Source organism: Ranitomeya variabilis, chromosome 2 (assembly GCF_051348905.1).
Source record: "Ranitomeya variabilis isolate aRanVar5 chromosome 2, aRanVar5.hap1, whole genome shotgun sequence".
In the NCBI taxonomy this organism is placed as follows: domain Eukaryota; kingdom Metazoa; phylum Chordata; class Amphibia; order Anura; family Dendrobatidae; genus Ranitomeya; species Ranitomeya variabilis.
This window is the reverse complement of record NC_135233.1, coordinates 2,241,793-2,265,709: the sequence shown is the minus strand read 5'-3', so window position 1 is coordinate 2,265,709 and position 23,917 is coordinate 2,241,793. Positions and strand designations below refer to the sequence as shown.

At 51.2% G+C, this 23,917-nt stretch overlaps 1 protein-coding gene across 2 annotated transcripts in view; it reads right to left on the bottom strand.

Annotated features, from left to right (window-relative positions):
- The window catches only part of USH1C (USH1 protein network component harmonin), a 407,047-nt gene that overhangs the window by 263,500 nt on the left and 119,630 nt on the right, over positions 1-23,917 (bottom strand). For both annotated transcript variants that reach the window (XM_077281844.1, XM_077281845.1), the window contains exons 2-4: positions 10,046-10,113; positions 8,889-9,032; positions 7,769-7,907 (exon numbers count right to left, since the gene is read on the bottom strand). In XM_077281844.1, the coding sequence (XP_077137959.1) occupies positions 7,769-7,907; positions 8,889-9,032; positions 10,046-10,113 (351 nt within the window). The remainder of the gene's footprint in view (positions 1-7,768; positions 7,908-8,888; positions 9,033-10,045; positions 10,114-23,917) is intronic.

The window sequence follows — 23,917 nt, the reverse complement described above, 5'->3', positions numbered from 1 at the left end:
TTGCGGATTTCTTGCAGAAATTTCCTGAAGAAAACCGGAAATTTTCTGCAAGAAATCCGCATTTTTTTTTTTTGCGTTTTTTTTCCGTTTTTTTCGCGTTTTTTTAGCATTCTGCAAGCGTAATTAGCTTGCAGAATGCTAAAGTTTTCCAAGCGATCTGTAGCATCGCTTGGAAAACTGACTGACAGGTTGGTCACACTTGTCAAACATAGTGTTTGACAAGTGTGACCAACTTTTTACTATAGATGCAGCTTATGCAGCATCTATAGTAAAAGATAGAATGTTTAAAAATAATTAAAAAAATAAAAAAATGCTTATACTCACCCAGACATCTCCTCACCGGCGTCCGGCTCCTCTTCCTATAGCTGGTCTGTGCGCACAGGACCTTCCGTGACGTCACGGTCACGTGAGCGGTCACATGACCGCTCACGACCAATCACAGGACAGTGACGTCATCGGCAGGTCTTTCGCCGCACACCAGCTACAGGAACCGAAGCGACAGCATGCAGTGGAGGCGGGAAGACATCGAAGGTGAGTATAGGACTGTTTTTTATTTTAATTCTTATTTTTTGACCACTTATATGGTGCCCAGTGCGTGGAGGAGAGTCTCCTCTCCTCCACCCTGGGCACCAACCGCACATAATCTGCTTACTTCCCGCATGGTGTGCACAGCCCCGTGCGGGAAGTAAGCAGATCAATGGACCCCTAGGTGTGCGGAATCCCCTGCAATTCCGCATTTTAATGAACATGTTGCTTTTTTTTCCGCGATGCGATTTTTTCGCGGAAAAAAAGGCTACATTTGCACAAAAAATGCGGAATACACTTAAAATAATGGGAGGCATATGTAAGCGTTTTTTTCGCGTTTTTATCACGTTTTTATAGCGAAAAAACGCGAAAAATACTTAACGTGTGCACATGGCCTTAGGGTATGATACTAAGGGTATGTGCACACGATGCAGATTTAGTGCAGAATTGGTGCAGAACTGCAGCAGATTTTTCTGCTGCAGAAACGCTGCAGAACTGCACTGTGAATTACAGTACAATGTAAATCAATGGGAAAAAAAAAAGCTGTGCACATGGTGCAGAAAAATCTGCGCAGAAACGCTGCAGATTTCAAAGAAGTGCACGTCGCTTCTTTTGTGCAGTTCTGCAGCGTTTCTGCTGCAGATTTTTCTGCACCATGTGCACAGCTTTTTTTTTTCCCCATTGATTTACATTGTATTGCACAGAAACTGCACAGAAACTGCATAGAATCTGCGCATAAACTGCATAGAAACTGCACAGAAACTGCATCAAATCTGCAGATGCAGATTTAGTGCAGAAAATTCTGCACCACATTTCCTACGTGTGCACATAGCGGTTCCCTGCGACACCCGATACGCTGGAGATGTGAAAAGGACAGAGGTTCGCACCTTCATATTCGGTGGTCCTGTCACTTTATACAAACATTTTGGAAAATCGCATCTCAAACGTTAGATGAAGTGATACGTTGAACACGTGCTCCTGAATCTTCCCGCGGTCCCAAATAACCATCTTCTATCTAGATTCTGACAGCTGGAAAGCTTCTCGCACCCACTTTATGGCGCACGTCTAATATTCCAAGTGAAAACCAGCTCTTCGTACTGAAGAACTTCGCACACAGAATGTTTCTTCCTTTACACACAGAATGTTTCCTCCTTTACACACAGAATGTTTCCTCCTTTACACACAGAATGTTTCCTCCTTTACACACAGAATGTTTCTTCCTTTACACACAGAATGTTTCCTCCTTTACACACAGAATGTTTCCTCCTTTACACACAGAATGTTTCCTCCTTTACACACAGAATGTTTCCTCCTTTACACACAGAATGTTTCTTCCTTTACACACAGAATGTTTCCTCCTTTACACACAGAATGTTTCTTCCTTTACACACAGAATGTTTCCTCCTTTACACACAGAATGTTTCCTCCTTTACACACAGAATGTTTCCTCCTTTACACACAGAATGTTTCCTCCTTTACACACAGAATGTTTCTTCCTTTACACACAGAATGTTTCCTCCTTTACACACAGAATGTTTCCTCCTTTACACACAGAATGTTTCCTCCTTTACACACAGAATGTTTCCTCCTTTACACACAGAATGTTTCCTCCTTTACACACAGAATGTTTCCTCCTTTACACACAGAATGTTTCCTCCTTTACACACAGAATGTTTCCTCCTTTACACACAGAATGTTTCCTCCTTTACACACAGAATGTTTCCTCCTTTACACACAGAATGTTTCCTCCTTTACACACAGAATGTTTCCTCCTTTACACACAGAATGTTTCCTCCTTTACACACAGAATGTTTCCTCCTTTACACACAGAATGTTTCCTCCTTTACACGTGTCTGAACTCCTGGGTAACTTGTAGGAATTCGGATAAATCTAGATCTTTGTGTGTGCCGGACTCCACACCTTGATTTCGGACATGACCGATGCACCAGCGGACCCATTTCCCTTCCCCAGGACACCGTCCTTCAGTCCCATTTACCCCTTTATCTGTTCTTTGTTTCTAGTTGGTTTCAGAACTATCTAATGGCGACTTTTTGATCCCCAGAGCTTCAGCTAACCAACTTTATTTGGTTTATCTGTTAATAAAAATTAAAAAAATCTTTCATTTTCTGTATTAATGATGTTTTGACGGAGGCAATTATTTCTCATTTCGGGCATTTTAGGTACCTTACTAGATGTCATTTATTCCTTGGAGACATGAATGGCTTTTAAAAAAAAGTGACATTTCTATGCCTCTTCTGTTTTTCGAGTTTACCCTAATTGATTCTTTGTTTGCTGATGTCAACCATCTTATGACTCTCAATAAATAAAACATTGAAAACAAAACAAGAAAGCAGCATGGCTGGCCCGGCTTATACCCTCAAAATTATCCAACAGGGGGCAAAAGAGTATCAGCATCTGCTATAATGTGCTCCGTAGCCAGCAAACATGAGCCATCACGGTTCACAGGGAGGATATCATCCACACCACTCACACCAATTTGCCATGAATATTAGTTGTTTGGTTGCCCCTGGTTCTTTCTGAAGGGGATTTATCTATATCCCACTTCCAGTTTGGAACTTGCAGCTCTCTGGCGCCCCCTTACCCTCAGGTCAGACTAGGTACTGCACCTAGAATAATTAGTCACCAGAAATGCTGCCTTCTATGTACTGGCTATTGGGCACACTGCAGCGAGGGCGATATAACTACTCCCCCTCAGGCGGGAATAATAAATTATCAACGCCACCAGTCGCAACAAAGACTCCCAACCGCACAGGACAAATCCATTGCCACCAGCTCCGATTTCGTAATTAACGGGTCCGGAGCCAACCCAGATTAGTAGCGTAATTCACTTCAGAGAACGTGACCGTACGTTACGAAGCAAGGAGACACAAGCTATTAATTTTATATTTTACTCCAAAAAAGGTAGGCAGTGTTTACAGAGGTATAAACAGATATTATAAAGAAGACAAATATCATATGTACAATACAATTACAAATAAAGTGATTAAAGTTGAAGAACAACAACATTTCGTTATGTCATATCAATTCATGGCCGACCGCGTGCAGGGGGCGGGGGAGGACAAGCATATGTCCAGATGCATCACCCCTGTCTCTCAGCAGGACCCCAGACAGACACATGAAGAGTGCTGCTTCACTCACTTATTTCCTAGCCTAAAACCAAAGCACTCCCCTTGTGGTGACCTCAGAGGCTGAAACCTCCCCTTTACTTAGTTATGGCAACCATGTTTATGCCTAGCTAGCTGTATGAATCTCGTATACGAAAGACACAATGATCAGGATGTGCCCCAGGGGGATTCTTTTATGTGTAAACGCGGTGTAATTACATGACTGTTGTGAATTAGACTTTTTGGCTCCCTCTTGTGGTCACTAGTGGTATGACTCTGGGATTGTCTTTTTTCTGTTTGGGACTCACCTGGGTCGTTAGTCCAGGGGTGTCGCTATATTAACTTCCTGGATCCTTAGTCCAGTGCCTGGCATCGTTGTAATCAGATCCTTCTGTTGCTCCTGTCTGCTGGTCCTGGCTCTTGCAAAATTAAGCTAAGTCTTGCTTCTTTGTTTTTTTAGTTACTTGCTTTGCTACTATTTTTGTCCAGCTTGTACTAAATGTGATTTCTGACCTTGCTGGAAGCTCTAGGGGGCTGGTGTTCTCCCCCCGGCCGTTAGACGGTTCGGGGGTTCTTGAATATCCAGCGTGGATATTTTAATAGGGTTTTTTGCTGACCATATAAGTCATCTTACTATATTCTGCTATTAGCTAGTGGGCCTCTCTTTGCTAAATACCTAGCTCATTCTTATGTTTGTCTTTTCCTCTTACCTCACCGTTATTATTTGTTTCCAACTTTTGGGGTCTTTTCTCTGGAGGCAAGAAAGGTCTATCTTTTCCCTTCTAGGGTTAGTTAGTTCTCCGGCTGGCGCGAGACATCTAGAACCAACGTAGGCACGTTCCCCGGCTACTTCTATTTGTGGTGCTAGGATTAGATATATGGTCAGCCCAGTTACCACGGCCCTATGAGCTGGTTTTTTGTGAATAAAAACGTATATACACTGGCGCTTATTCACCTGGAAGGATGAGGTAGGAAGCCACGGAAGCTGCAGGTGGTTAAAACAGGTTCTGTGCAAAACTCTGTTAAAAATTAAACCAGTTGATTAATAATACTATTAACCACCGCGCTAAACCGAAACTGGAATATCAATGTACTTACTTTTGATATGGCTATTACTATGTTGTCTGGGGTCCCTTGTGAGTGAAGGGTTACACCTGGTTACAGTGGTTTGCTGAAAGGTAAAGTGTGCAGCAGAGTGATATATTATTTGATTTGGACCTTACAAAAAAAAAAAAAAGGTGTTGGTTACAAACACTTACTCTTTTTATGAGGCTGTATAGGTTGCACCTGTGGTGTTTCAATGTGGGGTTAATAGTTTCTCTTTCCACAGTGTAGTGAACCGCTACTGGAAGGCAAAGTGTGTAAAACCTCGGTATATTGTTTATATTGTACACACAAAGTATCAAGGGTATTAGCTGGGTGCACTTACTCCTTATATAAGGTTGTACAGTTTACACTTGGGATGTTCTTATGTGAGGTTTTGGTATTTGTCTTTCCACAGTGTGGTAAACTGATGCTGGTGAGTAAACAAAGTAGAGAATAAAGTGATTTGCAAGCAATACACTAGAACAGTAGGAAGTTACTGGCCACAATAATTGCAGTGGTATAAATAGGAATTAGTTGGCACTCACCACATGTTTGCTTATGAAGGTACCCGCGGTGAGGTAGGCAAGGTAGTCCACTGGATACGGTGCCGATAAAGTAACCCGCTGAGCTGGGAGGGTTAGAGTCTGGTGTGCGTGCCAGAGGCCGCGGTTCCTGGACGAGAACGTACCGGTGAGTGGTGAGGAGGTACCAGCGCCTCGCGTGCCCCGGCCGGAAGCAACGCTGAGGATGTGGTGCCGAGATGGGGCAGAGCTAGTGTGACGTCACAGAAAGCAGGGACGGGTGCGCGAGAGAGACAAGCTGCCAACTAGTTTCGAGAGGTAACTCCCCTCTTCATCAGGGCTAGCCCTGCTTGCAAATCACTTTATTCTCTACTTTGTTTACTCACCAGCATCAGTTTACCACACTGTGGAAAGACAAATACCAAAACCTCACATAAGAACATCCCAAGTGTAAACTGTACAACCTTATATAAGGAGTAAGTGCACCCAGCTAATACCCCTGATACTGTGTGTGTACAATCTAAACAATATACCGAGGTTTTACACACTTTGCCTTCCAGTATCGGTTCACTACACTGTGGAAACACCACAGGTGCAACCTATACAGCCTCATAAAAAGAGTAAGTGTTTGTAACCAACACCTTTTTTTTTTGTAAGGTCCAAATCAAATAATATATCACTCTGCTGCACACTTTACCTTTCAGCAAACCACTGTAACCAGGTGTAACCCTTCACTCACAAGGGACCCCAGACAACATAGTAATAGCCATATCAAAAGTAAGTACATTAATAGTATTATTAATCAACTGGTTTTTTGTGTTTGCAGACTTGGTATTGATTCCTGAGACCCTCTGCCATTGGGGTCATAACACATGACCCGCTTACAGAGAAACCTGCTCTTTGCACTCATTGGGTTTAGATTCTAGCGGTTTCAGGGAGTAATCGATCCCTCGATTGTGATCTGGAATATATAATTATTATATCTCTAGCCCTGATGGGTGCCAATAGACATAACCTTCAGAGAACAATAGAATCTCATGCTTTCTGTACCAGTTTTAACCAGTACCAGGTGGGGGGGTGGGGGGAGAATGAGTAAGGTAGGGAGACTTGTCTGCCGCAGCACGGAGCTGTATAAATCCTTGAAGGGGGGAAATGAGGGGTTTAGGATTACACACACAGGCAGAGAAAAGAAGGGGGAGGGTCGAATCTGCAGCTGGTGTCTGTCCTCCGCTCTTGGATGTAGCAGAGCTCAGTGTGCGTGATAATAAACAATCAAACACCTCATGTTCCTGACAAGAGCACATATTGGTGACATCTGCCTGCCAGCAGCAGGAACACCCATCTACAGGTGGCCACACACCGGACATGCCAGCGGCAAGAACACCCCTCTACAGGCGGCTGTACACCGGACATGCCAGAGGCAGGAACACCCCTCTACAGGCGGCCATACACCGGACATGCCAGCGGCAGTTACACCCTCTACAGGCAGCCGTACACCGGACATGCCAGCGGAAGGAACACCCCTCCACAGGCAGCCGTACACCGGACATGCTAGTGGCAGGAACACCCCTCCACAGGCAGTGGTGGACACAGTGTACAGGTGGCCTTACACGGGAGATGCACAGCGGCAGGAACACCCATCTACAGGTGGCCACACACCGGACATGCCAGCGGCAGGAACACCCCTCTACAGGCGGCTGTACACCGGACATGCCAGAGGCAGGAACACCCCTCTACAGGCGGCCATACACCGGACATGCCAGCGGCAGGAACACCCTCTACAGGCAGCCGTACACCGGACATGCCAGCGGCAGGAACACCCCTCCACAGGCAGCCGTACACCGGACATGCCAGCGGCAGGAACACCCCTCCACAGGCAGCCGTACACCGGACATGCTAGCGGCAGGAACACCCCTCCACAGGCAGTGGTGGACACAGTGTACAGGTGGCCTTACACGGGAGATGCACAGCGGCAGGAACACCCCTCTATAGGTGGTTGTACACCGGATATGCCAGAAACTGACACCGTGTACACACTGCCGTACACCAGACATATCAGCGGCGGACAGTGCAGTCGGCCATACACCGAACATGCCAGCGGCAGACACAGTGTACAGGTGGCCATACACCGGACATGCCTGCAACGGACAGTGTACAGGTGGCCATACACCGGAGATGGTGTCTAACAGCACCGTGGTCACAGCTATGGCTCTAGTGATGCCACTACAGAACCAGTGTCAGACCTTGGGTGGTGTCAGCCTTACAGTCCCTGTGTAACACCATAACCTGATCTATCCGCGCACATCACAGGTGGAATTACTAGAGGTGGACAGGAAACACACCTGTACATTTGCTAGAAATACTCTGCGCTGTAGGGCATGCTACTGAATACTTATACTCTGCGTAAAGAGGCAAAAGACAGAAGAGTGCCCCCTGTGGCCAGAGTCTCCTGTCCACAGTTGGCACACAGAGCGGTCACTAACGCTTTATTTATTGGGGCCGTGACCTCACCTGCAGGCCGGCAGCATCCGCTTGTCCTTCCTTCATGATGTGCGAGACATAAAAGCCACAATTAAACTCCAGACCCCCCCGGACGCTGAGGCCGAGACCATCAGGGTGAGAACGATCCAGCTTCACCTCCCGCAGCTTCCTGTAGAGCGCAGAGAAGAAGTTTCCAGTGGGGGCAGAGGCCGACAGAACACCGGTGGGGGAGGCAGGGAGAAGACACAGAACACCGGTGGAGGAGGCAGGGAGAAGACACAGAACACCGGTGGGGGAGGCAGGGAGAAGACACAGAACACCGGTGGAGGAGGCAGGGAGAAGACACAGAACACCAGTGGGGGAGGCAGGGAGAAGACACAGAACACCGGTGGGGGAGGCAGGGAGAAGACACAGAACACCAGTGGGGGAGGCAGGGAGAAGACACAGAACACCGATGGGGGAGGCAGGGAGAAGACACAGAACACCGGTGGGGGAGGCAGGGAGAAGACACAGAACACCAGTGGGGGAGGCAGGGAGAAGACACAGAACACCGGTGGAGGTGGCAGGGAGAAGACACAGAACACCGATGGGGGAGGCAGGGAGAAGACACAGAACACCGGTGGGGCAGGCAAGGAGAAGACACAGAACACCGGTGGAGGAGGCAGGGAGAAGACACAGAACACCGGTGGAGGAGGCAGGGAGAAGACACAGAACACCGGTGGGGGAGGCAGGGAGAAGACACAGAACACCGGTGGAGGAGGCAGGGAGAAGACACAGAACACCAGTGGGGGAGGCAGGGAGAAGACACAGAACACCGATGGGGGAGGCAGGGAGAAGACACAGAACACCGGTGGAGGAGGCAGGGAGAAGACACAGAACACCAGTGGGGGAGGCAGGGAGAAGACACAGAACACCGGTGGAGGAGGCAGGGAGAAGACACAGAACACCAGTGGGGGAGGCAGGGAGAAGACACAGAACACCGATGGGGGAGGCAGGGAGAAGACACAGAACACCGGTGGGGGAGGCAGGGAGAAGACACAGAACACCGGTGGAGGAGCCAGGGAGAAGACACAGAACACCAGTGGGGGAGGCAGGGAAAAGACACAGAACGCCGAGGGAGCAGAGGACGACATAACTGACAGCGTCTTACCTGGATCGTTTGGGCGTCAGCTGATCGTACTCCACCTGGTGCTTCAGAGGGATGAGGGGTCGAATGGCATCAAAAAGGGGCAGGCGGGACGGGTCACTAATGACTAGCTTCAGATCCCCCACAAACACCTGAAGGTTCATGGACCTGAAGAGTAAGGAGACGGTAGGAACCGATGGGTGTGACGACGGCGGTGCGAGCAGAGCACATTACACACATCACACCCTGTCCGGCCCATCTCTAATATGTCCTATGACCCCTATACAGCCGTGTCTGCAGCATAATGCCTGTAGGGGGCGCTCTTTATATGGCAGCGGTCGCTGAGCTCGCTCCATGTGTAGCCATTCACCAGCAGATAGAACAGCAATCACAGGAGCCCAGGACGACCCGACTACAGAGTGCGCGCCACCATCCAGCTCCCCACGTAGCCATCTCCTGCACCAACGTACTATGGGGTGCAGATATAGGAGGTGTAACACACATAGATGGGAGGAGGGGGTGCAGCGGGATCAAACACGGGTGGGGGATGAAGCGGGGGGATACATGGGGGTGCAGCAGGATCATACACAGGGGGAGGGTGCAGCAGGATCATGCAGGGGGTGCAGCAGGATCATACACGGGGAGGGTGCAGCAGGATCATACACGGGGGGAGGGTGCAGCAGGGTCATACAGGGGGGTGCAGCAGGATCATACACGGGGGTGCAGCAGGATCATACATGGGGGGAGGGTGCAGCAGGGTCATACATGGGGGGGAGGGTGCAGCAGGATCATACACGGGGGGAGGGTGCAGCAGGATCATACACGGGGGGGAGGGTGCAGCAGGATCATACACGGGGGGGAGGGTGCAGCAGGATCATACACAGGGGGAGGGTGCAGCAGGGTAATACAGGGGGATGCAGGAGGGACATACGGGGGGGATGCAGGAGGGTCATACAGGGGGATGCAGGAGGGTCGTACAGGGGGATGCAGGAGGGTCATACAGGGGGGTGCAGGAGGATCATACAGGGGGTGCAGGAGGATCATACAGGGGGTGCAGCAGGGTCATACAGAAGGGTGCAGCAGGGTCATACAGGGGGGTGCAGCAGGGACATACGGGGGATGCAGCAGGATCATACACAGGGGGAGGTGCAGCAGGATCATACGGGGGGAAGTGCACTTACTGGTAGTACATGCGCAGCACATCATACAGATAATCCTTCTCCGCTTCATTATCGATGCATTTCTCCACCTGAAACAATGAAAAACAAACTGAACAGATGGAGCAGAATTTAGTGTCACTGTCATATCCCACAAATATTTTAACCATCCTGACTGAACCAAACCCTCGGACACATCTCGCTTCCTCCATCGTCTGAAGAGATCATTACTTGCCAGTGCTTTGATTTCCCATTCCCCACCGCGGAGCGGCCCCAAGGACAGGAAACTGCCCCAAGGACAGGAAACCGCCCCAAGGACAGGAAACCGCCCCATGTGCGAGGCTTCGGCGCCTTACAAGCACCAGTGCTCGGCCTTTTTGATGAAGAGCCACTCTAGCACCATTGGACTGTTGCTGACAATCTGACAACATAGCAAAGGGCGAAAAGGGAAAAGAAAATTTGGCTCACCAAAATATCCCTGAGACCGTCCGTGCCTGGAGTGGCTGACTACACGTGTGTGAATAGAAATAGAAGACTTCTGGCACCGGAATCCTTTTTCAGCGATAAAACAACATCATCATGGGGACCCCATAGGCCTGACGCCTTCACACCCAGAACAAACAGTCCTTCCTCAAAGGCCTCATCTCAATCACAACAGCACGTGTTAAAGGACGACCTCCCCATTAACCCCATATCGACCAGAGGGCACCTAGTCCTTCATATACAGGAGAGCATTTTATAATAATAAGTATATACATATTTAACACGTGCGTACGTTGTGTGAAGACATTTCATATGAACAGGATTAGGTGAAAAATGGTTTCTGCAAATCAGCATAGCGCAGCTTATATAAAAAAAAAACCCACAAAAGCCAAATGTTGGGGAAAGTGACATTTTACACCGTACGGTGATGGTACACAAGACATTCATCACATGCACAAACATTAAGAGGTCAGCTGAGTGCTCCAGAGACCCGGCAGAGCCATCCAATACGGATACAGAAGATCACTGCTAGAATTCCGGCCTTCTGGAAACGGTCACAGCCAACATCCAACATGGCTCCCACAGCGGCGAGCACCTTCCCGCTCACCCCCCGATATAGAGTTACTCTCGCAATTCCATTAAGCTCCGCAAATTGCCTTTCAATAGCCCGGAATACCTAATGTGCGGCTTATCTTTTCTTCAGACTCCTCGTAGTGAGGCCTATGGAATATTTACTGCCACATAGACCACGTGCGAGGTACTGCCGGTAATAAGGGATATGGCTGACATTGATCCGCCCGGTCTATACACTGGCACAGTCCGCAGCTTCTCTACCCACACTTAGAACGCCCAGTGTATGGGACCCAGGAGGGTATATAGCGATGAGAGAGGTCGGGCCCAGGTTTATGGCAGGACACAACTATATCCTGCTGAGAGAGATCCAGATACAACCGGCTTTTGGTAGAACATTAACAATATCCTTATAATTAGCACTACACGACGTAGAGACAGTAGTGACGCCCACTTGGCTTTTATTACCGGTGCTATTGCCACTGGTTCCAGACAGACTTTCTAGATCTCGGCTTTCTTAACAGCTCCAGTCATCATCCATTATTTGTAACCTCTCCTGCAGAGTCTGTTTTTCATTACATCACTTTCCTGACTGTATAGTGAAGCATTAGATCTTGGTCTAAGAACAAAAAGACCCAACTAACCGACCCCTCGCTCAGTGCCCCCATATCTGTATCAGTACACACTGGAGGTGATGGATCCGACCCCTCGCTCAGTGCTCCATATCTGTATCAGTACACACTGGGGGTGATGGATCCGACCCCTCACGCAGTGCTCCCATATCTGTATCAGTACACACTGGAGGTGATGGATCCGACCCCTCGCTCAGTGCCCCATATCTGTATCAGTACACACTGGAGGTGATGGATCCGACCCTCGCTCAGTGCTATATATCTGTATCAGTACACACTGGAGGTGATGGATCCGACCCCTCGCTCAGTGCCCCATATCTGTATCAGTACACACTGGAGGTGATGGATCCGACCCCTCGCTCAGTGCCTCCATATCTGTATCAGTACACACTGGAGGTGATGGATCCGACCCCTCGCTCAGTGCCTCCATATCTGTATCAGTACACACTGGAGGTGATGGATCCGACCCCTCGCTCAGTGCCCCCATATCTGTATCAGTACACACTGGAGGTGATGGATCCGACCCCTCGCTCAGTGCCCCCATATCTGTATCAGTACACACTGGAGGTGATGGATCCGACCCCTCGATCAGTGCCTCCATATCTGTATCAGTACACACTGGGGGTGATGGATCCGACCCCTCGCTCAGTGCTATATATCTGTATCAGTACACACTGGAGGTGATGGATCCGACCCCTCACTCAGTGCTCCCATATCTGTATCAGTACACACTGGAGGTGATGGATCCGACCCCTCGCTCAGTGCCCCATATCTGTATCAGTACACACTGGAGGTGATGGATCCGACCCCTCGCTCAGTGCTCCCATATCTGTATCAGTACACACTGGAGGTGATGGATCCGACCCCTCGCTCAATGCCCCATATCTGTATCAGTACACACTGGAGGTGATGGATCCGACCCCTCGCTCAGTGCTATATATCTGTATCAGTACACACTGGAGGTGATGGATCCGACCCCTCGCTCAGTGCCTCCATATCTGTATCAGTACACACTGGGGGTGATGGATCCGACCCCTCGCTCAGTGCCCCATATCTGTATCAGTACACACTGGAGGTGATGGATCCGACCCCTCGCTCAGTGCCCCATATCTGTATCAGTACACACTGGAGGTGATGGATCCGACCCCTCGCTCAGTGCCTCCATATCTGTATCAGTACACACTGGAGGTGATGGATCCGACCCCTCGCTCAGTGCCCCCATATCTGTATCAGTACACACTGGAGGTGATGGATCCGACCCCTCGATCAGTGCCTCCATATCTGTATCAGTACACACTGGGGGTGATGGATCCGACCCCTCGCTCAGTGCTATATATCTGTATCAGTACACACTGGAGGTGATGGATCCGACCCCTCACTCAGTGCTCCCATATCTGTATCAGTACACACTGGAGGTGATGGATCCGACCCCTCGCTCAGTGCCCCATATCTGTATCAGTACACACTGGAGGTGATGGATCCGACCCCTCGCTCAGTGCTCCCATATCTGTATCAGTACACACTGGAGGTGATGGATCCGACCCCTCGCTCAGTGCCCCATATCTGTATCAGTACACACTGGAGGTGATGGATCCGACCCCTCGCTCAGTGCTATATATCTGTATCAGTACACACTGGAGGTGATGGATCCGACCCCTCGCTCAGTGCCTCCATATCTGTATCAGTACACACTGGGGGTGATGGATCCGACCCCTCGCTCAGTGCTATATATCTGTATCAGTACAAACTGGAGGTGATGGATCCGACCCCTCGCTCAGTGCCCCATATCTGTATCAGTACACACTGGAGGTGATGGATCCGACCCCTCGCTCAGTGCTCCCATATCTGTATCAGTACACACTGGAGGTGATGGATCCGACCCCTCGATCAGTGCCCCCATATTTGTATCAGTACACACTGGAGGTGATGGATCCGTCCCCTCGCTCAGTGCCTCCATATCTGTATCAGTACACACTGGGGGTGATGGATCCGACCCCTCGCTCAGTGCTATATATCTGTATCAGTACACACTGGAGGTGATGGATCCGACCCCTCGCTCAGTGCCCCATATCTGTATCAGTACACACTGGAGGTGATGGATCCGACCCCTCGCTCAGTGCCCCATATCTGTATCAGTACACACTGGAGGTGATGGATCCGACCCCTCGCTCAGTGCTCCATATCTGTATCAGTACACACTGGGGGTGATGGATCCGACCCCTCACTCAGTGCTCCCATATCTGTATCAGTACACACTGGAGGTGATGGATCCGACCCCTCGCTCAGTGCCCCATATCTGTATCAGTACACACTGGAGGTGATGGATCCGACCCTCGCTCAGTGCTATATATCTGTATCAGTACACACTGGAGGTGATGGATCCGACCCCTCGCTCAGTGCCCCATATCTGTATCAGTACACACTGGAGGTGATGGATCCGACCCCTCGCTCAGTGCCCCATATCTGTATCAGTACACACTGGAGGTGATGGATCCGACCCCTCGCTCAGTGCCTCCATATCTGTATCAGTACACACTGGAGGTGATGGATCCGACCCCTCGCTCAGTGCCCCCATATCTGTATCAGTACACACTGGAGGTGATGGATCCGACCCCTCGATCAGTGCCTCCATATCTGTATCAGTACACACTGGGGGTGATGGATCCGACCCCTCGCTCAGTGCTATATATCTGTATCAGTACACACTGGAGGTGATGGATCCGACCCCTCACTCAGTGCTCCCATATCTGTATCAGTACACACTGGAGGTGATGGATCCGACCCCTCGCTCAGTGCCCCATATCTGTATCAGTACACACTGGAGGTGATGGATCCGACCCCTCGCTCAGTGCTCCCATATCTGTATCAGTACACACTGGAGGTGATGGATCCGACCCCTCGCTCAGTGCCCCATATCTGTATCAGTACACACTGGAGGTGATGGATCCGACCCCTCGCTCAGTGCTATATATCTGTATCAGTACACACTGGAGGTGATGGATCCGAACCCTCGCTCAGTGCCTCCATATCTGTATCAGTACACACTGGGGGTGATGGATCCGACCCCTCGCTCAGTGCCCCATATCTGTATCAGTACACACTGGAGGTGATGGATCCGACCCCTCGCTCAGTGCCCCATATGTGTATCAGTACACACTGGAGGTGATGGATCCGACCCCTCGCTCAGTGCCTCCATATCTGTATCAGTACACACTGGAGGTGATGGATCCGACCCCTCGCTCAGTGCCCCATATCTGTATCAGTACACACTGGAGGTGATGGATCCGACCCCTCGCTCAGTGCTCCCATATCTGTATCAGTACACACTGGAGGTGATGGATCCGACCCCTCGATCAGTGCCCCCATATCTGTATCAGTACACACTGGAGGTGATGGATCCGACCCCTCACTCAGTGCTCCCATATCTGTATCAGTACACACTGGAGGTGATGGATCCGACCCCTCGCTCAGTGCCTCCATATCTGTATCAGTACACACTGGAGGTGATGGATCCGACCCCTCGCTCAGTGCTCCCATATCTGTATCAGTACACACTGGAGGTGATGGATCCGACCCCTCGATCAGTGCCTCCATATCTGTATCAGTACACACTGGAGGTGATGGATCCGACCCCTCGCTCAGTGCTATATATCTGTATCAGTACACACTGGAGGTGATGGATCCGACCCCTCGCTCAGTGCCCCCATATCTGTATCAGTACACACTGGAGGTCAAGGATCCGACCCCTCGCTCAGTGCCTCCATATCTGTATCAGTACACACTGGGGGTGATGGATCCGACCCCTCCCTCAGTGCCTCCATATCTGTATCAGTACACACTGGAGGTCAAGGATCCGACCCCTCGCTCAGTGCCTCCATATCTGTATCAGTACACACTGGGGGTGATGGATCCGACCCCTCGCTCAGTGCCTCCATATCTGTATCAGTACACACTGGAGGTGATGGATCCGACCCCTCGCTCAGTGCTCCCATATCTGTATCAGTACACACTGGGGGTGATGGATCCGACCCCTCGCTCAGTGCTATATATCTGTATCAGTACACACTGGTGGTAATGGATCTGACCCCTCGCTCGGTGCCTCCATATCTGTATCAGTACACACTGGAGGTGATGGATCCGACCCCTCGCTCAGTGCTCCATATCTGTATCAGTACACACTGGGGGTGATGGATCCGACCCCTCGCTCAGTGCCTCCATATCTGTATCAGTACACACTGGGGGTGATGGATCCGACCCCTCGCTCAGTGCCTCCATATCTGTATCAGTACACACTGGAGGTGATGGATCCGACCCCTCGCTCAGTGCCCCCATATCTGCATCAGTACACACTGGAGGTGATGGATCCGACCCCTCGCTCAGTGCTATATATCTGTATCAGTATACACTGGAGGTGATGGATCCGACCCCTCGATCAGTGCCTCCATATCTGTATCAGTACACACTGGAGGTGATGGATCCGACCCCTCGCTCAGTGCTATATATCTGTATCAGTACACACTGGAGGTGATGGATCCGACCCCTCGCTCAGTGCCCCATATCTGTATCAGTACACACTGGAGGTGATGGATCCGACCCCTCGCTCAGTGCTCCATATCTGTATCAGTACACACTGGGGGTGATGGATCCGACCCCTCGCTCAGTGCTATATATCTGTATCAGTACACACTGGAGGTGATGGATCCGACCCCTCGCTCAGTGCCCCCATATTTGTATCAGTACACACTGGAGGTGATGGATCCGACCCCTCGCTCAGTGCCCCCATATCTGTATCAGTACACACTGGAGGTGATGGATCCGACCCCTCGCTCAGTGCTATATATCTGTATCACTACACACTGGAGGTGATGGATCCGACCCCTCACTCAGTGCTCCATATCTGTATCAGTACACACTGGGGGTGATGGATCCGACCCCTCGCTCAGTGCTCCCATATCTGTATCAGTACACACTGGGGGTGATGGATCCGACCCCTCGCTCAGTGCTCCCATATCTGTATCAGTACACACTGTAGGTGATGGATCCGACCCCTCGCTCAGTGCTATATATCTGTATCAGTACACACTGGGGGTGAAGGATCCGATCCCTCGCTCAGTGCTCCCATATGTGTATCAGTACACACTGGAGGTGATGGATCCGACCCCTCGCTCAGTGCCCCTATATCTGTATCAGTACACACTGGAGGTGATGGATCCGACCCCTCGCTCAGTGCCCCCATATCTGTATCAGTACACACTGTAGGTGATGGATCCGACCCCTCGCTCAGTGCCTCCATATCTGTATCAGTACACACTGGAGGTGATAGATCCGACCCCTCGCTCAGTGCTCCCATATCTGTATCAGTACACACTGGAGGTGATGGATCCGACCCCTCGCTCAGTGCTATATATCTGTATCAGTACACACTGCGGGTGATGGATCCGACCCCTCGCTCAGTGCCCCCATATCTGTATCAGTACACACTGGAGGTGATGGATCCGACCCCTCGCTCAGTGCTCCCATATCTGTATCAGTACACACTGGAGGTGATGGATCCGACCCCTCGCTCAGTGCTCCATATCTGTATCAGTACACACTGGAGGTGATGGATCCGACCCCTCGCTCAGTGCTATATATCTGTATCAGTACACACTGCGGGTGATGGATCCGACCCCTCGCTCAGTGCCTCCATATCTGTATCAGTACACACTGGGGGTGAGGATCCAACCCCTCGCTCAGTGCTATATATCTGTATCAGTACACACTGGAGGTGATGGATCCGACCCCTCGCTCAGTGCTCCCATATCTGTATCAGTACACACTGGAGGTGATGGATCCGACCCCTCGCTCAGTGCTCCCATATCTGTATCAGTACACACTGGAGGTGATGGATCCGACCCCTCGCTCAGTGCTATATATCTGTATCAGTACACACTGGAGGTGATGGATCCGACCCCTCGCTCAGTGCCCCCATATCTGTATCAGTACACACTGGAGGTGATGGATCCGACCCCTCGCTCAGTGCTATATATCTGTATCAGTACACACTGGAGGTGATGGATCCGACCCCTCGCTCAGTGCTATATATCTGTATCAGTACACACTGGAGGTGATGGATCCGACCCCTCGCTCAGTGCCCCATATCTGTATCAGTACACACTGGAGGTGATGGATCCGACCCCTCGCTCAGTGCCCCCATATCTGTATCAGTACACACTGGGGGTGATGGATCCGACCCCTCGCTTAGTGCCTCCATATCTGTATCAGTACACACTGGAGGTGATGGATCCGACCCCTCGCTCAGTGCCCCATATCTGTATCAGTACACACTGGAGGTGATGGATCCGACCCCTCGCTCAGTGCCCCCATATCTGTATCAGTACACACTGGAGGTGATGGATCCGACCCCTCGCTCAGTGCTCCATATCTGTATCAGTACACACTGGAGGTGATGGATCCGACCCCTCGCTCAGTGCCCCCATATCTGTATCAGTACACACTAGAGGTGATGGATCCGACCCCTCGCTCAGTGCCCCCATATCTGTATCAGTACACACTGGGGGTGATGGATCCGACCCCTCGCTCAGTGCCCCCATATCGGTATCAGTACACACTGGAGGTGATGGATCCGACCCCTCGCTCAGTGCCCCATATCTGTATCAGTACACACTGGAGGTGAGGGATCCGACCCCTCGCTCAGTGCTATATATCTGTATCAGTACACACTGGAGGTGATGGATCCGACCCCTCGCTCAGTGCTCCATATCTGTATCAGTACACACTGGAGGTGATGGATCCGACCCCTCGCTCAGTGCTCCATATCTGTATCAGTACACACTGGAGGTGATGGATCCGACCCCTCGCTCAGTGCCCCATATCTGTATCAGTACACACTGGAGGTGATGGATCCGACCCCTCGCTCAGTGCCCCATATCTGTATCAGTACACACTGGAGGTGATGGATCCGACCCCTCGCTCAGTGCCCCATATCTGTATCAGTACACACTGGAGGTGATGGATCCGACCCCTCGCTCAGTGCTCCATATCTGTATCAGTACACACTGGAGGTGATGGATACGACCCATCGCTCAGTGCCCCCATATCTGTATCAGTACACACTGGAGGTGATGAATCCGACCCCTCGCTCAGTGCTCCATATCTGTATCAGTACACACTGGAGGTGATGGATCTGACCCCTCGCTCAGTGCTATATATCTGGATCAGTACACACTGGAGGTGATGGATCTGACCCCTCGCTCGGTGGCCCCATATCTGTATCAGTACACACTGGAGGTGATGGAGCCGACCCCTCGATCAGTGCCTTCATATCTGTATCAGTACACACTGGGGGTGATGGATCCGACCCCTCGCTCAGTGCTATATATCTGTATCAGTACACACTGGAGGTGATGGATCCGACCCCTCGCTCAGTGCCTCCATATCTGTATCAGTACACACTGGGGGTGATGGATCCGACCCCTCGATCAGTGCCTCCATATCTGTATCAGTACACACTGGGGGTGATGGATCCGACCCCTCGATCAGTGCCTCCATATCTGTATCAGTACACACTGGAGGTGATGGATCCGACCCCTCACTCAGTGCTCCCATATCTGTATCAGTACACACTGGAGGTGATGGATCCGACCCCTCGCTCAGTGCTATATATCTGTATCAGTACACACTGCGGGTGATGGATCCGACCCCTCGCTCAGTGCCCCCATATCTGTATCAGTACACACTGGAGGGGATGGATCCGACCCCTCGCTCAGTGCTCCCATATCTATCAGTACACACTGGAGGTGATGGATCCGACCCCTCGCTCAGTGCTATATATCTGTATCAGTACACACTGGAGGTGATGGATCCGACCCCTCGCTCAGTGCTCCCATATCTGTATCAGTACACACTGGGGGTGATGGATCCGACCCCTCGCTCAGTGCTATATATCTGTATCAGTACACACTGGAGGTGATGGATCCAACCCCTCGCTCAGTGCCCCCATATCTGTATCAGTACACACTGGAGGTGATGGATCCGACCCCTCGCTCATTGCTATATATCTGTATCAGTACACACTGGAGGTGATGGATCCGACCCCTCGCTCAGTGCTATATATCTGTATCAGTATACACTGGAGGTGATGGATCCGACCCCTCGCTCAGTGCCCCCATATCTGTATCAGTACACACTGGAGGTGATGGATCCGACCCCTCGCTCATTGCTATATATCTGTATCAGTACAGACTGGAGGTGATGGATCCGACCCCTCGCTCAGTGCTATATATCTGTATCAGTATACACTGGGGGTGGTGGATCCGACCCCTCGCTCAGTGCCCCCATATCTGTATCAGTACACACTGGAGGTGATGGATCCGACCCCTCGCTCAGTGCCTCCATATCTGTATCAGTACACACTGGAGGTGATGGATCCGACCCCTCGCTCAGTGCCCCATATCTGTATCAGTACACACTGGAGGTGATGGATCCGACCCCTCGCTCAGTGCCCCCATATCTGTATCAGTACACACTGGGGGTGATGGATCCGACCCCTCGCTCAGTGCCTCGATATCTGTATCAGTACACACTGGAGGTGATGGATCCGACCCCTCGCTCAGTGCTCCATATCTGTATCAGTACACACTGGAGGTGATGGATCCGACCCCTCGCTCAGTGCTCCATATCTGTATCAGTACACACTGGAGGTGATGGATCCGACCCCTCGCTCAGTGCCCCATATCTGTATCAGTACACACTGGAGGTGATGGATCCGACCCCTCGCTCAGTGCCCCATATCTGTATCAGTACACACTGGAGGTGATGGATCCGACCCGTCGCTCAGTGCTCCATATCTGTATCAGTACACACTGGAGGTGATGGATCCGACCCCTCGCTCAGTGCCCCATATCTGTATCAGTACACACTGGAGGTGATGGATCCGACCCCTCGCTCAGTGCCCCATATCTGTATCAGTACACACTGGAGGTGATGGATCCGTCCCCTCGCTCAGTGCTCCATATCTGTATCAGTACACACTGGAGGTGATGGATCCGACCCATCGCTCAGTGCCCCCATATCTGTATCAGTACACACTGGAGGTGATGAATCCGACCCCTCGCTCAGTGCTCCATATCTGTATCAGTACACACTGGAGGTGATGGATCCGACCCCTCGCTCAGTGCGATATATCTGGATCAGTACACACTGGAGGTGATGGATCTGACCCCTCGCTCAGTGCCCCCATATCTGTATCAGTACACACTGGAGGTGATGGAGCCGACCCCTCGATCAGTGCCTTCATATCTGTATCAGTACACACTGGGGGTGATGGATCCGACCCCTCGCTCAGTGCTATATATCTGTATCAGTACACACTGGAGGTGATGGATCCGACCCCTCGCTCAGTGCCTCCATATCTGTATCAGTACACACTGGGGGTGATGGATCCGACCCCTCGATCAGTGCCTCCATATCTGTATCAGTACACACTGGGGGTGATGGATCCGACCCCTCGATCAGTGCCTCCATATCTGTATCAGTACACACTGGAGGTGATGGATCCGACCCCTCGCTCAGTGCTCCCATATCTGTATCAGTACACACTGGAGGTGATGGATCCGACCCCTCGCTCAGTGCCCCCATATCTGTATCAGTACACACTGGGGGTGATGGATCCGACCCCTCGCTCAGTGCTATATATCTGTATCAGTACACACTGCGGGTGATGGATCCGACCCCTCGCTCAGTGCTCCCATATCTGTATCAGTACACACTGGAGGTGATGGATCCGACCCCTCGCTCAGTGCTCCCATATCTGTATCAGTACACACTGGAGGTGATGGATCCGACCCCTCGCTCAGTGCTATATATCTGTATCAGTACACACTGGGGGTGATGGATCCGACCCCTCGCTCAGTGCCCCCATATCTGTATCAGTACACACTGGAGGTGATGGATCCGACCCCTCGCTCAGTGCTCCCATATCTGTATCAGTACACACTGGAGGTGATGGATCCGACCCCTCGCTCAGTGCTCCCATATCTGTATCAGTACACACTGGAGGTGATGGATCCGACCCCTCGCTCAGTGCTATATATCTGTATCAGTACACACTGCGGGTGATGGATCCGACCCCTCGCTCAGTGCTATATATCTGTATCAGTACACACTGCGGGTGATGGATCCGACCCCTCGCTCAGTGCCCCCATATCTGTATCAGTACACACTGGAGGGGATGGATCCGACCCCTCGCTCAGTGCTATATATCTGTATCAGTACACACTGGAGGTGATGGATCCAACCCCTCGCTCAGTGCCCCCATATCTGTATCAGTACACACTGGAGGTGATGGATCCGACCCCTCGCTCATTGCTATATATCTGTATCAGTACACACTGGAGGTGATGGATCCGACCCCTCGCTCAGTGCTATATATCTGTATCAGTATACACTGGGGGTGGTGGATCCGACCCCTCGCTCAGTGCCCCCATATCTGTATCAGTACACACTGGAGGTGATGGATCCGACCCCTCGCTCAGTGCCTCCATATCTGTATCAGTACACACTGAAGGTGATGGATCCGACCCCTCGCTCAGTGCTATATATCTGTATCAGTATACACTGGGGGTGGTGGATCCGACCCCTCGCTCAGTGCCCCCATATCTGTATCAGTACACACTGGAGGTGATGGATCCGACCCCTCGCTCAGTGCCTCCATATCTGTATCAGTACACACTGGAGGTGATGGATCCGACCCCTCGCTCAGTGCCCCATATCTGTATCAGTACACACTGGAGGTGATGGATCCGACCCCTCGCTCAGTGCCCCCATATCTGTATCAGTACACACTGGGGGTGATGGATCCGACCCCTCGCTCAGTGCCTCGATATCTGTATCAGTACACACTGGAGGTGATGGATCCGACCCCTCGCTCAGTGCCCCCATATCTGTATCAGTACACACTGGAGGTGATGGATCCGACCCCTCGCTCAGTGCCCCCATATCTGTATCAGTACACACTGGAGGTGATGGATCCGACCCCTCGCTCAGTGCCCCCATATCTGTATCAGTACACACTGTGGGTTATGGATCCGACCCCTCGCTCAGTGCTATATATCTGTATCAGTACACACTGGAGGTGATGGATCCGACCCCTCGCTCAGTGCCCCCATATCTGTATCAGTACACACTGGAGGTGATGGATCCGACCCCTCGCTTAGTGCCCCCATATCTGTATCAGTACACACTGGAGGTGATGGATCCAACCCCTCGCTCAGTGCTCCATATCTGTATCAGTACACACTGGGGGTGATGGATCCGACCCCTCGCTCAGTGCTATATATCTGTATCAGTACACACTGGAGGTGATGGATCCGACCCCTCGCTCAGTGCTATATATCTGTATCAGTACACACTGGAGGTGATGGATCCGACCCCTCGCTCAGTGCCTCCATATCTGTATCAGTACACACTGGAGGTGATGGATCCGACCTCTCGCTCAGTGCCCCCACATCTGTATCAGTACACACTGTAGGTGATGGATCCGACCCCTCGATCAGTGCTATATATCTGTAGTAGTACACACTGGAGGTGATGGATCAGACCCCTCGCTCAGTGCTCCATATCTGTATCAGTACACACTGGAGGTGATGGATCCGACCCCTCGCTCAGTGCTCCATAACTGTATCAGTACACACTGGGGGTGATGGATCCGACCCCTCGCTCAGTGCCCCCATATCGGTATTAGTACACACTGGAGGTGATGGATCCGACCCCTCGATCAGTGCTATATATCTGTAGTAGTACACACTGGAGGTGATGGATCCGACCCCTCGCTCAGTGCCCCCATATCTGTATCAGTACACACTGGAGGTGATGGATCCGACCCCTCGCTCAGTGCCCCATATCTGTATCAGTACACACTGGAGGTGATGGATCCGACCCCTCGATCAGTGCCTCCATATCTGTATCAGTACACACTGGGGGTGATGGATCCGACCCCTCGCTCAGTGCCCCCATATCTGTATCAGTACACATTGGAGGTGATGGATCCGACCCCTCGCTCAGTACTCCATATCTGTATCAGTACACACTGGAGGTGATGGATCCGACCCCTCGCTCAGTGCCCCATATCTGTATCAGTACACACTGGAGGTGATGGATCCGACCCCTCGCTCAGTGCCCCCATATCTGTATCAGTACACACTGGAGGTGA